At 46.9% G+C, this 16279-nt stretch overlaps 1 protein-coding gene across 10 annotated transcripts in view; it reads right to left on the reverse strand.

Annotated features, from left to right (window-relative positions):
* Positions 1-16279, reverse strand: part of NUMA1 (nuclear mitotic apparatus protein 1) — a 67176-nt gene that overhangs the window by 22457 nt on the left and 28440 nt on the right. For 4 of the 10 annotated variants that reach the window (XM_088017703.1, XM_088017698.1, XM_088017700.1 and 1 more), the window contains 2 exons: positions 9316-9389; positions 4911-4996 (listed from right to left, as the gene is read on the reverse strand). In XM_088017703.1, coding sequence (XP_087873829.1) covers positions 4911-4996; positions 9316-9357 — 128 coding nt within the window. In that variant the 5' untranslated portion in view covers positions 9358-9389. Of the gene's footprint in view, positions 1-4910; positions 4997-9315; positions 9390-14481; positions 14670-14964; positions 15154-15310; positions 15629-16279 lie in introns of those variants that run through there. The other 6 variants (XM_028115914.2, XM_028115913.2, XM_028115910.2 and 3 more) reach the window with 4 other exon arrangements.

Raw genomic sequence — 16279 nt, forward strand, 5'->3', positions numbered from 1 at the left:
CCAAGATTGAAAGAACAGGAGGAAATTCCCAAGACTCTGAAGTGCCAGGGCAAAGTACAACAGACTGAAGGGTGAGATGGCTAAAGCCAAGGGACAACACTTTTTGTTTTTAAGATTTTATTTATGTATTAGAGAGAGAGAGAGCAGGAACAAGCGGCGGGGTTGGGGGAGGCAGAGAGAGAGAGAGAGAGAGAATCTCAAGCGGACTCCCTGCTGAGCACAGACGACCCTGAGACCATGACCTGAGCCAAAATCAAGAGTTGGACACTTAACCAACTGAGCCGCCCAGGCGCCCGGGGACAGCTCTGATCAGGGGCTGTCGCTGTGCTAGTCTGTTTAACTGCAGGGCAAGCCACAGGCTGAGAGAGCAAGGAGGGCAGGGAGGCAGCAGGGGGAGCTCTCACACAGCCCAGGCCCCTGGCCCGGGGTGCTCAGACTAACTGCAGTTTCAATTTCAGGGGTGAATAGCTCCACTTCCAGTCAGAAAGCGGACTTTTCTTCTTGGGCTACTACAGCTGGAGATACTGATTAAAGGGGCCTCTTGTTCCTCAGTCTCCAGGTTCTACTGAATCTACACGTTCCAGCCAACCTTCTGAAGGGCAGGGCAGGCCCTAGAACCAGAGAACTTGCACTGCCAGATATCCTGAAAAGCATCAGCAGCATCCAAGCCAAGACCATGAATGTACCTCCCTCCCTCTCTCATGGGATTACAAAGGTTTCTTCCAAGTGAATCCCCTATTTTCCGGATAGCTGGCTTGTGATTAGGGACTCCTACAGAGCCTTCAGGAGATGCTCATCTCCTCCCAGACGCCTAAGAGAGCCACCTTCCCTACCCACCCACAATCTGGAACACTGTGACTCCTTGACTCAGCACAGAGCAGCAATTTCCTTAAGTGTATTCCATTAGATAAAAATAGAAAGGGTTCTTGCGTTAAATGTTTGGGAAATGCTGGGTTAAACCAAACTGAACATTTTCTAAAGAAGAGAATATAACATGCATTATTTCCCAAACCTGTCTGACCACAAAACCTCTTTTTTCCTTACTAAGCCCCTGGGATAAGTTGCACGGAACACGCTTTAAAAATGCTGACCTGGAGCCATCCAACCAGTCCTTTAAAACTGAGTTCAAGGGGCGCCTGGGTGGCTCAGTCGTTAAGCGTCTGCCTTCGGCTCAGGTCATGAACCCAGGGTCCTGGGATCGAGCCCCGCATTGGGCTCCCTGCTCCGCGGGAAGCCTGCTTCTCCCTCTCCCACTCCCCCTACTTGTGTTCCCTCTCTCGCTGTGTCTCTGTCAAATAAATAAATAAGATCTTTAAAAAATAAACAAATAATAAAACCGAGTTCAAGTCTTTCTCTGGCAGGAAGCCACCCAGAACCACTGCCAGTCATGCCTCCTCACTCCTCAGGAATTCCTCCAGCACTGACTGATACAAGGGCATCATTTACAATTGACCACACCAACTGCGCGCCTGGAAGCTAGGGTATAGGAGGTGCTCAGTACATATGGGTTGACTGACAGATGAAGGAGGCTCTGTAATAGGAAGAGCAGAGGTCAACATCAGTAACACAAACGTCAGGGCTTTAGGTTTTCTGGCAAAATGGACTCCACTAAATTTTGCTATTCAGGCCTCACAGATATCAAAGAGATGGGACAGCCTTTTTGCTTCAGGCTATTCATACACAAAACAGAAAGGGAAATTTGCTAGAGAGGTGGATGCCAATGTATTTTCCCAGAGAGAAGGCTAAGTGGCCAAGGAACAAGCCCTGTTCAATTCCCACAGCTGCTATCTCCACCAGCCCGGCCATCCTCCACCGTCTTCCCCTGAGAACCAGCATCTGATTTAGGTTAGCAACCGTAGCAGCATCGCAATGAAAAAGCCAGAACACCTTCACCAAGAACATCTATTTTCCCAAAGTAAGGTGGTCTGCACTGTCCTGGATCAGAGATGGAGATTAGGGTTAACCTGAAATTTCAACAGCCGCTCCCGTAGAACGAACGAACACACACACACACACACACACTCACACACACACACACTCACACACTCACACACACTGTGTTGTCTTTCCCTCTCTCACCTTCCCTCCACCTCCCCTCCTCCTACTCTAAGGCTCAGGCAGTGCACCAGAAGACAACTTGGAAAATGTGCATCTTGAATTTGTGACCCTTCCTATGAAAATTTCCCACCAGGTTATAAACCTACATTAGCTAAACCAAGGACACACATCCTTACCCATGGACATATCTACTACTCTTGTCATTAAGCCAAGGAAATTTATCTCCTCAAAAGCAAAAGCTCCTTGATCTATGCTTTTTTTTGGAAAGCAAAGCAAGGTTTATTGAGCGATAGCAAAGTGATAGTACAAAGCTCCCAAGGAGGGAGGGGATCCGAGAGGGTTGCCCTTTTTTTTTTTCAGATTTTATTTTTTTAAGTAACCTCTACCCCCAGCGTAGAGCTCAAACTCCCAACCCCAAAATCAGTAGTCACATGCTCCAACTGAGCCAGCTAGGCGGTGCCCCACCTTGACCTATTCTTATGTCAAAAAAAAAAAAAGCATGCTGCACCCTATTGTATGTTACAACACAAGGGGTATCATACCTGGCTGCCCCTCTTTCAGTGATGTTAAAATTAAGTAGTAGGTTAGATATTGTCAGCGTAATGGTTTTACCAGCCACTGATGTGAACAGTCTAGATTTACTACTTTGTTAGGGTTTGAAAAATAATTATTTTCATTAGGAATTGCAAAATGCTGACTCATAAGTGGTGCACAATTCCACCTATGAAGTTTCCTTACAAAATACAAAACAAAAAACAGCAATAAAAAACCCCTTAAGTTAATCAAGCTTGGCTCTCATCACCAGTTTACAGGCAACAAGGGGGACAAGAAGAACAAGCTGAACAGCACTGGGATTATACAATTAATAAAATCCAGAACTTAGGAAATTCTATAAAATTGGAAGAAAAGAAAATGGGGTAAGGTATGGGGGTAAAAATGAGTAGGAAACAAGACTGGTGGGAGGAGAGGAGCCCCTGATGAAAGCTCTTCAATACCAAGGCTGAAGATTTTCGATTTCAACCTCCTGGCGACGAAGAGTCACTGAGGTCCAGCAGCTGTGGGGCGTCACAGTGTGAGCAGGACGGCAGGAAGGAATGCCCTGGAATATGCACAGACTAGAGACCGAGGTCATGAGGACCTGGTATCCAGCATGAGGCAGAGGCAGGGATGTGAGAAGTCTTCAAAGGACAAACTGAGAGGATGGTGACTGAGTAGAATCACTGCCAAGGAGAGGGAGGAATTCAAGATGCTGCTGAAAGGTCCTGCCTGGGTAACTGGGAGACAAAATGGTACACTCTATATACCAAAATAAGAAAACGGTAACTTCTTTTCACTAAGGCAGGTGCTGGTTAGAGCCACAGGGACCTTCAAAACATAAGACATCCCAGCACCAACATACATTTCAAAAATTACATTCAGAAGATTAAAAACAAAAACCACTCTGTTCCAGGCTACTCAGCCCCACTAGACTTTGCTGAAGAAGAGTATCAACTACATTTTTGTTCCTTTACTTACTCAACAAACATTAACCAATGCAGTGTGTTAAGCCAGGTGCAGAGGACCCCACAGGGAATCAGTTCTACCTTCTTTCCCTATGAACGGGTGGCCAGGCTGCTTCACACAGATGCCGATTCCCTGGCACTGGTTCCTACCTGCTGTGTGTGCAACAGAAACACCCTCAACACCTCAGTCTGTCCCTGACCTAGGGGCTCAGAATCAACTGTGCTTTCCTTTAAAAAGGGAGGGTCCTCTCCACTGTCTCCGCAATCCTTTATATTATGGCTGACTTCTACTTTTGCCTGCAGCACGAAGAAGTGAAAAGGTCAGTTTTGCCCTCCATAATTCCTGAAAGTTGATGAGAGAGGAAAAAGGATGAACTATATGAGCCTAGAATAATAACTGCAGGTTATAGCTTGACCCATCTTTGCTTGGTTCCAGAGTGGTAAGATATAAGGCAGAAGCCCCACTCCACTGATTTCCCAGGTAACTGTGATGTTCAAAGGAACCGTGCTACAGACAGACATAAAACAAAGCTCACTAGGGGCGCCTGGGTGGCTCAGTTGGTTAAGTGACTGCCTTCGGCTCAGGTCATGATCCTGGAGTCCCGGGACTGAGTCCCACATCGGGCTCCCTGCTTAGCAGGGAGTCTGCTTCTCCCTCTGACCCTCCCCTCTCTTGTGCTCTCTCTCATGCTCTCTCTCTCAAATAAATAAAATCTTTAAAAAAAAAAAAAAAAATCAAAACAAAACAATGCTCACTAGAATCCTGGCTACATGACAACAAGCAGTTTATCAAATGCTAATCAATCTCACAAAGCAAGTTAATGAGGCAGATGAAAACCCCAGAAATGCTGTAATGATTTAGAAAGGAGCATATGTGTGCTGTGCTAACAGGTTAGAGATAAGATTTCTAGGTGCTGCTTATTTCCCTCAAGTACAAGAGCTTCCCCTTTCTTCTTCCTGACCCTACAAGTTGCCAGGAGGGCCTGTGAGAAAAGGACAAGCCCCAAGAAGAGGGTAGGGAAGACTTGTTGAGACAAGAGGGCAGCGAGCTCCAGAGTAGGCTCTTGGAACACTGTGACAGCAATGAGACTTGCAGGCTCTTCCAGGCAAGCGTGAGGAAGCCTTAGGGTGGGGACAAGAGCGAAACCTCTCCCACAGACAGACTAGACTCAGTGACCGGAACAGGAGGCTGGTGTGTCCTTGCCTCTGGCTCCACGCTGGCAGTGGAGCTGCCCATGCCTTCTGCTCACAGCCGTCAGCAAGGAAAGGGAGCAAATGCCGTCCCCAGCCCAGCACACCCAACACACAGCTTCACCTGAGAGGCTGGCGAGGGGTGTGGCGCATACTCACATGCTGTCAATGATCTTGATGAAGACGCTGCAGTCCTGGAGCTGCAGCATGGCCTCCACAGGGCTGGCCACATGCAGACTGTTCACCTGCAAAACACAGGGAGGAGCCTGCTCAAACAGATGAAGTGACAGAAGCTCTGCAGCTTGCTCCTCACTCCAGAGGCAGACAACCCACCGGCTAGCTGGGAGTGCCCACAGCTGTAGGCCTCAGGCCTTCAGGAGCATTCACTTCAGCCAAGGAGAGCTGCTGTCCCCACTCGTCCAGTGACAGCCACCTGAATGCTGCCGTCAGAGTCTTTCCTCTGGCTTCAACTAAATGAGAGCTTAAATTCTAGGACGTTCCAGCACTAGGGATACACTTTAACTATAACTCGGCATAAAATGTTTTTTTTTTTTAAGATTTTATTTATTTACTTGACAGAGAGAGAGAGAGAGAGTGCGCGAGCGAGTGAGCACAAGCAGGTGAGAGGGAGAAGCAGGCTCCCCACTGAACAGGGAGCAGGATGCGGGGCCCAATCCCAGGAACCCTGGGATCGTGACCTGAGCCGAAGGCAGTCGCTTAACCAACTGAGCCACCCAGGCACCCCATAAAATGGTTTTCTGGAAGGATACACGAGAAACTGTACCACTACTGCCTCTAGGGACAGGAACTTGATGGCTGGAAGTCAGATGTGGGAAAAAGAAAGGCTTTTTATATTATTGCCCTTTGTGTCTCTTGTATGTTTACACTGTAACCCTCTGTAGCTCAAATTATCACACTACAACCCTTTCTATCTCAAGAATTTTGAACTATCTATTCAAAACTTACATTAAATACTACATATGCTTTATATACTCCCACACGGATATAAAATCTTGTTATTAATGCATTTTAAAAATTCTTTCCAGACATAAAACTTTGGCTGTCACAGGGAGAAATGATGAGGCAATAAGATAATAAGAAAAAAATGAGGAAGGAAAAGAAGAGCTGGGAACCCTAGGGAAAAACTTGTCAATTCCAATTTAATCGCCTGCTTTTCTTTGTCTTCAGGCTGCCATCCCTCTAACTCAGTCTTTACAACTAGGAAATTCACCAGCAGTCACCTGTAAATGAGTCAGGTACACAGGTTATTCAACAAGCATATACGGTCAACTTCTACAGAAAAACCTCACGAATTCCAAAACCACCAAGTTCAGAAGAAGCCTGGGCTGAACTTCACCTTTGTTACTTCCACAGGAAAAAAAAGGGGTTGCTAAATCAATCAATCCTATGTGCAAGGCTGAGGAAGGAGGGAACTCAAGCTGCTTGACAAGGTATTTGTAAGAACTTCAGCACAGTGGTTACGTGCAATGAGTAGATTCTACTGTTTATAAATGCATTCTTTAAAAGGTACTGGACTATGGGGCACCTGGCTGGCTCAGTCGGAAGCACATGCATCTCTTGATCTCAGGGTTGTGAGTTCGAGCCCCACGCTGCGGGGGGAGGGCCTTTTCTTTTTTAGTAATCCAAAAAAAGAAATAAGGGATGCCCGGGTGGCTCAGTTGGTTAAGCGACTGCCTTCAGCTCAGGTCATAATCCCAGAGTCCTGGGATCGAGTCCCGCATCGGGCTCCTTGCTCAGCAGGGAGTCTGCTTCTCCCTCTGACCCTCCCCCCTCTCATGTGTGCGCTCTCTCTCAAATAAATAAATAAATAAATAAATAAAAAAGAAATAAAACATTACTAAAAAAAAATAAAAATATGCATAGATAGTACTGGGCTGGGAGCTCCCAGATTAAGATTTTGAATCTAACTCCTCCACTAACTTGCCAGGTACCTTTGTTATCAACTTATTTCTCTCTGTGCCTACTTTCTCACTTGCCAAATGGATGGAATCCCTACAATGTTTACTTCAGAGGACCAGTGTGGGTTCAAATGGGATTATGATTGCAAGAACACATTACAAAATAAAAGTGCTAAATGCAAAGCGCTATTATGGTTAATAAAATAAAAATAATGAAGCAGATGCAGCAAAACTACTTAGTAGTTTAATTAGCTGACTGCACTAGAGAATCAAGAGTATTAAAAAAAATGACTCAGCCACAGATACTATTTTTTCAGTTAAATACTTATATATATATATATATATATATAAAGATTTTATTTATTTATTTGAGTGAGAGCAGGAGCAGGGGGAGGAGCAGAGGGAGAGGGACAAACCGACTCCCTGCTGGGTGGGGAGCCCCACTCGGGACTCGATCCCAGGACCCTGAGATCATGACCTGAGCTGAAGTGAGAGGCTTAACTGACTGAGTTACCCAGGTGCTCCTACATACTTTTATATTATAAACAACTTCTAGGGGCGCCTGGGTGGCTCAGTCGTTAGGCGTCTGCCTTCGGCTCAGGTCATCGTCCCAGGGTTCTGGGATCAAGCCCCGCATCGGGCTCACTGCTCAGTGGGAAGATCAACTTAAAGATCAACTTAAAACAGTGTGGCTAAAGGATCCCCCAATATTCAGTTAATCCACTGAACTGGAGACAAAGCTCACAGTCCCCCAAACCCAACCAGGCCCCTCTTAGGGATGAGGGGAGGAAAAGGAAGAGACAATGTTTCTAACATAGATCTAAAACACTGAAATTTAATATAAATATAAAATATGTAAAACATAATTATAAAAATACCCATTTAAAACTATACAACTAAAATTCACATTTATTTCAGAAACTGAACACAAAGAATGCACATTTTGTATATTAAACACATTTCCTGTCTAGAGATCTAACAGTAATTAAGACAGTGTCTTTTTTTTTTTACGATTTTATTTATTTTTTTGACAGAGAGAGAGCATGCACAAGCAGGGAGAGTGGCAGGGAGAGGGAAAAGCAGGCTCCCCACTGAGCAAGGAGCCCCACGCGGGACTTGGGACTCAATCCCAGGACTCTGGGATCATGACCTGAGCCAAAAATAGATGCTTAACTGACAGCCACCCAGGTGCCCCAAACACAGTGTCTTATTAAATCCACCCTACTTAGAAATTAAACATTTGGGGTGCCTGGGTGGCTCAGTTGTTAAGTGTCTGCCTTCGGCTCAGATCATGATCCCAGAGTCCTGGGATCGAGCCCCACATCGGGCTCCCTGCTCAGCAGGAAGCCTGCTTCTCCCTCTCCCACTCCCCCTGCTTGTGTTCCCTCCTCTCTCACTGTTTCTGTCATATAAATAAAATCTTTAAAAAAAAGGAAGAAAAAAGAAATTAAACATTCATTTCCTTTAAAATATTCTATAATTTTTTTTTAAGCTGGCTTTTTCATTGGCCCTAATTGATCAGTAGTCAGGTGACTACTAAAATACCCTGTACCACATAACATGCCCCAGCAATACTTTAAGTATCAAGAATTATTATTTATTCAGAAACAGTGCTAGATGTTTTCTACACACATTATGTCCTCATCCTCATCATAACACCATGAGGTATTTTTATTGTTTCCATTTTAAAAATAAGGCGCTGAGGGGCGCTCAGTCGGTTAGGCATCTGCCTTCAGCTCAGGTCATGATCCCAGGGTCCTGGGATCGAGCCCCGCATCGGGCTCCCTGCTCGGTGGAAAGCCTGCTTCTCCCTCTCCCTCTGTCTGCCGCTCTGCCTACTTGTGCTCTCTATCTCTGTTAAATAAATAAATAAAAATCTAAAAAAAAAAAAAAAAAAGGAATTCTTTAAAAATAAATAAATAAATAAAAATAAAAATAAGGCGCTGAGAGGCTAAGTAACTTGCCCTGGGTCACACACCCCAGCCACAGCAGTGATTCTAAGTCAGGCTGTCTGACTCCATCAGGTCTGTCATCACTACACTCTGTGTCCTCTTCTGCTTCCCTGCAGCTTTATGTTCCCAATGCTTGGTATTACTCCTTCATTTGCCATTGTTCATCTTGGACAGAAGATATATGAAAAGACCTAGCACAAAGATTTAAGTAATCAAGAAGGCAACAGGAGGACAATGGAAGCAGACAGAAACATGGTAAAGAAAGCGAGGAGAACCTTGCCCTATGATAAAAAGCCTTTCAAGACCAGTCCCTGAATGTCAGTGAAGCTCAGGATAAACCCTTCTAGTCAGGAAAATGCACGGGAAGCAAATGAAGATGGGTCTCCATGCCACCCTGCAGCCAACTAGGGTTTCCATGACCAAAAGTAAATACAGACCTCTCCTAAGAGGTATATAGAAGCTTAGAAGGGAGTTTTCTTCTAAGCTACACGAGTGGTGTCATGGATCACTGTCAGGAGCAACATCGCCAGAAATTGTAAAAGTTAACAACTAAGGGGAAAGGCAAGGGAAAACTGTTATTTCCTTCATCTGGAGATGAGAAGACTTCACATAGCCGTGGCTCCTAAAAAACTCCTCTTCCGCCCCTGCAAACCTCCTGGAGAATCTCAGACCAAAAAGAGGAACACTACTCACCCAAGAGAGGAGTGCAGCTGCCCGGGTGGCATGGAGCGTCATCTTGGTGACACCAAATAGTCACCCCAATGCTCCTGGAAACCAAGAGAAGAAGAGCAGTTAATTATATCAGATATCCATGATGAAGGACAAGAAGGGAAGTGGTTCAATATACTGGCTCTGAATACTTAAATCTCTCTTCCCTCAGCATTTAACCCAACAAGGCACATGGGAATTTTTAGAAAGCTCAAAGTACACATTAAAATTACTATAAAACTTATCATAACAGGGGCACCTGGGTGGCTCAGTTGGTTAAGCGACTGCCTTCGGCTCAGGTCATGATCCTGGAGTCCCGGGATCGAGTCCCGCATCGGGCTCCCTGCTCAACAGGGAGTCTGCTTCTCCCTCTGACCCTCCCCTCTCTCATGTTCTCTCTCTCTCTCTCAAATAAATAAAATCTTTAAAAAAAAAAACAACTTATCATAACAGTAAAGAGTCCTGCATTTAATTCAATGTCCACAAACTCTACACACAATCTTTCTGTTCCACAGAAAATGTAACACTCAAGGCTGTCCTCCAACGCTGTTCTTTGGGACATGGTGCCCTTAAAACATGGAACAAACATGGTTTCTCAGCCAGAGGTGTGTCTGAATGGTGATTCCATATGACCTTGGACAAGTAGCTTAACTTCTTTTAGTCTCAGTTTCCTCATCCGCAAAATGGGATTTGCAAACACCTCTCTGGGTTACTGTGAGGCTTCAAGACAAAGCGGGTAACACAAATAGCCTGTGTTAACATAGTGTTAACAGCGCCTGGCACATGGTAGGTATACGCTAAATGATCACTTATCTTAAGCAGAAAGATTGATTTCTGGCTCCTTCTGTAGGTGCCCAAATTCTACCTAACAATAACCAAGTTCTTGAGGGAAACCTCTCCAAATTCTGGATTTTTGTATCTCCCACAGAAATGTCAAAGATACAGTTCAAATGAGGGACTGGATGATGCCAGATTCAATTCTGGCAGAGATCTCATGAGCCATTTAATGAAAGATTAGGTACCTATCCTGGTATTCCTACTCCCAATTTCCCTTCCCACTGGGAATCGGCCATCTGCCTGCCAACCTGCCCAAGAAACCACAGACCTGGTAACTAAATATTCCTCAACATCTCCCAGCAGCCCCCACAATTCCTATAAATCATGGGAGCAATCAGCCCCACCTCCCCCTCCTGTCACAGGTACTCAGTCTGTCACTATTCCATGAAGAACATGAGTGGTTAAGTCACATCACCTGTATCTCTCCCTGTATATTAGCATCCCCAACGTGTGGGACCTATGGACCCAACATTTGTTAAGCACTTTTTTTTTTTTAAAGATTTTATTTACTTGAGAAAGAGAGCATGTGCACGAGCAGAGGGAGAGAGAGAAGCAGGCTCCCCCAACTTGGGGCTTGATCCCAGGACCCCAAGATCACAATCTGAACCGAAGTCAGACACAATGAACTGAGCCACCTAGGTGCCCCATATTTGCTAAGCACCTTCTGTACACAATGTGTTGGGGATAAGAAAGACACCATTCTTGTCCGTAAGGTACTTACTGTCTAGCAGGGGAAAGATATACATAAATCTGATGATAATCCACTCCCCATCATTCTTAGTCCTTCCTATGTAACTGTACTGTGTTTACCAACCAAGCAAAAAAGTCCATACATATGTTCCTCCTGTGCTGGAAGCTACATGGGAAATGGGACCCACTGACATGGTGACTGCCTCTGAGGAGCTTACAGCAAGATGAGGACTGAAATTAAACATACATGAAGCTTTAAATAATGGAAAATAATTAAATGCTAAATATAACTAAATGCTAATTATAATTAAGTGCTTCCTGACCCCACAAAACCCAACAAGATTCCACCTGTCATACCAACGTCACAGTCTTGGAAATGAGCCAGTTCACCTGGGCTTTGGCAAGAGCAAGAGAAGTGGTTAAGGGAGCTCTCAGGAGGGCAGAGAAGCTAAAGGGCCTACGTGTTCCTCAGTCTTGGATGATTTTCACCCAGCATGGCCTACCCATCGGCACCAAATGCTTAGCTCCCTGGGGCCAGGCAAGGATACAGACAGATGATCTCAACTACTGCACTGCAAAAAGACTTTTCTGGTTGGTTGGCAAGCCTAAAGTTAGAGGGACCATGCCTGGCCCTTGTGGTGAAGGCAGCAATAGTGAAATGCTCTACTGGGGTATCTTAAAAAAAAAAAAAAAAAAGTCTGTATGTTAATTGAATTTAAATACATAAAAATTTTAAAATAAAAAAAAAAGTCTGTGCTAGTCAGCAACAAGGGAAATGAGGCCCAGATCACCTCTCCCTCATCCCCACTGTTGCCTCTAGACTTGCTATCCTTTTGAAGAGGTCCAAAATTTCAGTCAGAAATTTTATTTATTTGTAACCGGAGGTAGATCTTGCCCCCTCTGAGAGATTCCACAGCTGTGTTGCTAAAAATGACCTGAGGTTTAACCAACCTCTTCCCTTCATCTCAGAGGCAAAACATACAATCCTTATGTCCTCCCCAGGGGAAGCCTATCTAAAACTAGTTCCACTGCTCAGGAAAACCGGTGTCAAGGCCAAATGCCTTCTTCTATGCTCCCCAGACACAGAAACAGGAGGAATCCAATAATCAACATGAGGAACTCCAGAATGACCTTGTCAGTTCAAAGCCCATAAAGAAGCATTTTCCCAGACACAGGACACTGGAGTGGGACCTGCTAGGACAGCCAGCCATTCACTTCTCCGTGTAATGAATGATTGAAGCCAGTGGCACAGCTAGTCCTTGGACTGAGACTACAGCTTTAAGAAGGCCTTGGCTTGAAACCCAAGGGCTCCCAGCCAAAGCACCATCCTCCCCACCCTCCCCCTGAAATCTGAGGCAAGCCCCACCCAGAAGACTGGGTGATGGTCATGGCGATGGAAAAACAGATCCCCACGATTGTAACTCAGAACTACATTTCACAGAAGGATCTGCTGAGACCCACCCCAACTTGATCAGGTACCACCCACCCACATCCCCCAATCAATCAACAAACAAACAAAACCCAGGAATGCAAGCTTTCTCAAGGCACCTTCAGAGGTTCTACCGGCTGTTTCTTTGAAAAGAAGTGCCCCCAGAATCCCAAACAGAGGCTTCACAGAGCTGATAAGGTGGCTTCTCTTCCCAAAGCTCAAGAAGGAACCAAGACACACACAGAAGCAGCTGCTTTTATAAACTAAAGGCCTTGCATCCTCTTTACATTTTCAAAACTGATATAATGTAAATTCCTACATCAGGACGAATTTCCACATTTACAGTAACCCCTCTTATGTTTCTAGAGAAGATATATCAGGACAAGGAAAATGACACTCAAGAGACGCACAGCCACCTGGCCTGCACCCTCTCTGGGTCTTAAAGAGTTAAAACCTGGAGATGGTTTCCTACCAGGGCTGAAGCTAATGCAAACCACCTGCTTAGATGCAAGGAACAGGACCAAAGGGTCGGATTGCTAAGCTCTGGGGTCTGTTCTAGAAGTTTCAGTTCTAAGGTTAACCAAGTGATAGGTCAAGGGCCAGAAGGTCTGAGCTGTGGCAGCGCTGCTCTCCTTACCCCAGCCCCTAGCCTGGGTGCCAGCTCCTTGTGAGACCATCTCTTAGGCACTTACTGCCTGCCTGAAACCAGCCCTTCCTCAAGATAACACCAAAGTCACCTTTGGTCCCAGAAAGCAACAAAATTGTACTGCTCACTCACGAGCCCCCTGCCTCCACTGAACCATCCTTCTCTTAGGTGATAGCTCCCACTCTCAGAATTTCTGGGCCCAAAGCCCACACAAACTCCCACCTCACAGCATCCTTCCCCAAGCCCCACCCCCTCTCTACCCCATGGTTCCAAAGGCTCAGACCTCAGAAGGGAAATGTCTGTCCTAGCTATAAGACCATGTTCAATAGCAAGGTTTACCACTACTTACCCTGACAGACTGCCTGCCTGTAGCCATAAGAATTCCATGCTCTGTACACCTAAAAGAGATACTCCCACCATCTAAGCGAACCCCACATCCAAAGGGTAAACACCCTGATCTTGAGAGTGTTCCTCCTCCTCTGACTGTGGGAGGGATAGGTCAGGAGGCACTGGCAAACAAGCACCCAGACCTCACCTGGTAGGTTACCTCAGAGGGGCCCAGCAAAGGCCAAGCTATGTCGCCATAGGCTAACTCATCATAAAGAACAAAGTAGGAAATATCTTGCTGGTGCATCTCTAGGCTTGGAGGAGGTAAAAGGCCCAAGGACCAGCAGCTCCAAGAGAAGCCAAGGAGGAAAAAATATAATCCTTCTCAACTCCTGGGGAGTCCTGGATAGGCTGTCTCATCTAAGTCCAAAGGGTTTCTCTGCACTCCTGAAGTCAGGGCAAACCAGCTTGCTGGATGTATTCCCTGGGCCCCCTAAAGGGACTTAGTCTGGACTCAGGCCCCCCACTCTTCACACAGACCAACCCTTCTGTGTAGCCTAGAATTTCGCCCAGAGCCCTGGTGAGGAACAAGAGAAGGGCTTCAAGGGAAACCAAGATTTCTCTGGTTTCTTCAAAAGTGGCTTACTGGTATCTGCCTTCCCCCCACCCCATGCTCTGCAGGGTCCAGATTAGAAAGATGTGGGCAAAAGGGTTGCCTCATGAAGTAGACCTGGGGCCTACAGCCATATACTGCACATACACACCCAAGCACACTCCAGCAGTTCATCAGCACCTGACCCCACTACTATATTCACACACCCTGGTCGCTACCAGCTGACAAAATGAGCCCTTTTCGCTCCCCACCACTGCGTACACACCCAGGCCTCACTCAGGAATGGAGAAGCTCTCTTGAGCTGTCTCTACAGCTCAATGTGCAGGCGCACGCTTTCGCCCCTCTGAACAAAAACACGCTGACATCTAGGCGAGGGGGAAAGAAAGCAACCCTTTGCTCTCAAAGGCGCCAACTCCCGGATGTTGGCAAGCTCTGCTCCCAGCGCCTGTTTCTGAGTGTTTACTTGCGCTCCCTCTCCTCTCCCTCCCCTTTAAGGATGGCGCAGGAAAGGAGGGGGGGGAGACTCCACCGCACCCCCTCGTCCATGTTTGAACAAAAACCCAGAGAAAGAGGGAGGGAGAAAAAGTCTCAGTGCAGGGGGGGCCTTACCAGACTCCTAAAGCCAAACGTATCTACAGGTTTTAATCCGCCATTAGCATTTAAATCTTGAAAGGAGAGGAGAAAGGGGGGGCTAGTGGAAAGTAACCCCACACACAAAAGAAAAGTTGTTGGTTTTCTTCTCAGTCAGCCTGGCAGGAGCGATCTTCCTGGCTGACAGCCAGAAGTACGTCACAGCCAGGAGTCTGCTTTCTTTAAAGGCACAGCAAGCTTCCGCGATCTGGGAGCGCGGCGAAAGCGGGGAACTTTCGGCAAGGGGGGGAGGGGCGGCAGTCGGGGGCAAGGAGGGAGGGGCGCCCTGGAGAGGAGGGGCCGGGAAGGCTAGGCCCACGAACAAGAGAATAGGACGCGGGGGGGGGGGGGGGGCGCGAGAGCCAGCAGACAAAAAATCCTGAACCGCAACAGTGGCGAGAGCCGAGGCAAACTGTGGCATAAATACACAAAACACATCTCACAGTGGCCTGCCTGACAAACCTGGTATCACCCGGACACTCCCCCTTCGCTCTCTTAACACAGCAGTGACAGCCTGTCCATCTGTCTGGCCAGCAACGGACTGCCCTGATGATTAGATCAGCCCCTGCCTGGCGGCGCGCGGGGCAGAGAGGAAGAGCCGGGAACAGAGGCTTTGGAGGGTGAGCAGGACACAGGCCCTTTCACGCGGGGCAGCTTCCTGCCGGCTCCAGGGCGGGGTGGCTGTGTCTTTAAGCACACACACGCCGCTCACACACAAAGCGCCGGCCTCCTTTCGCGGGCGCCGCCTGCCCTGGGACAAGGCCACCCCCCCAAGCCCATTCCCTGAGGGAATCTCTCCAGCCCGTACCTTCTGCGTGGCAAGGCCAGGACGCCGCGCTGGGCCCGCTCCTCCCCCTCGGCCACCCAAACAAGCAGCCCAAGCAGACTGTGCCCTTGGAGCGCAGGCCTGCGCTGTCCTGTCCGGGTGGCTGCGCGCTATTGTCGGCTGTGGAATGGCCGCCAAAATCCCAGCTGTGCTGCCAGAACCTAATCCCCTGTTCCGCTGAGCATTTGTGGGGAGGGGCCGAGGGGCCAAGGCACGGGACCTAGTACGGCAGGCAGGCACTGGCTGGAGCCCCTGCACAGGCACAGGCACTGGGACCCATGGGCAGAGCCTACAGGCTCTGCCTCTCCCCCATAGCCCAAAAGAAAAGATGTCGGACTCTGAGCAAACAAAACCACAGCGTTTCCACCCACTGAACAGTGACTCTCACAACGACTGGGAGAGAAACCCACCAGTCATCAGGACCGCCCCCCCCCCCGCCTTGTCTAGCTTTTACTTAGACCACCAATATTTATTAAGCACCTACTATGTGCAAGGCACTGCTATAGGATATTGAAGGGAGTATACAAAGATGAATTAAACCCAGCCTCTACACTTAGCTAGGTTATAATTACACAGGAGATAAGAAATGTGCCTTGAAAATTATATTTCAAACAGTATGTGATAACTCCCACAAAAGGATATAAAAATTCCAACTAGTTGAGAGTAGGTAAAAAGACTAAGAAAATGTCGGGAGAAAAAAAAAAGACTAAGAAAATAAAGTGATACTTGAATTTGGATCTTAAAACATGTAGGTAAAATTTCCCCAGACAGAAATAGAAGAGTGGGGAAGAAGGGAAAGCAGAGAAGACTGTGGAAGTAGTCTGGAACAGAACTTTAAGTTGTGAGATGGGGTCGGAGTTGGTGAATCTTGAACTTGAAACCAAGAAATCAAATAAAGATCTGAATGTTTATTTTGTTGTTTGTTTATTCTGGTATATAAAAGAAGGAGAC

Source organism: Eumetopias jubatus, unplaced genomic scaffold (assembly GCF_037043125.1).
Source record: "Eumetopias jubatus isolate StellerSeaLion01/CBP00866 unplaced genomic scaffold, mEumJub1_p1.0 scaffold_13, whole genome shotgun sequence".
Classification (NCBI taxonomy): domain Eukaryota; kingdom Metazoa; phylum Chordata; class Mammalia; order Carnivora; family Otariidae; genus Eumetopias; species Eumetopias jubatus.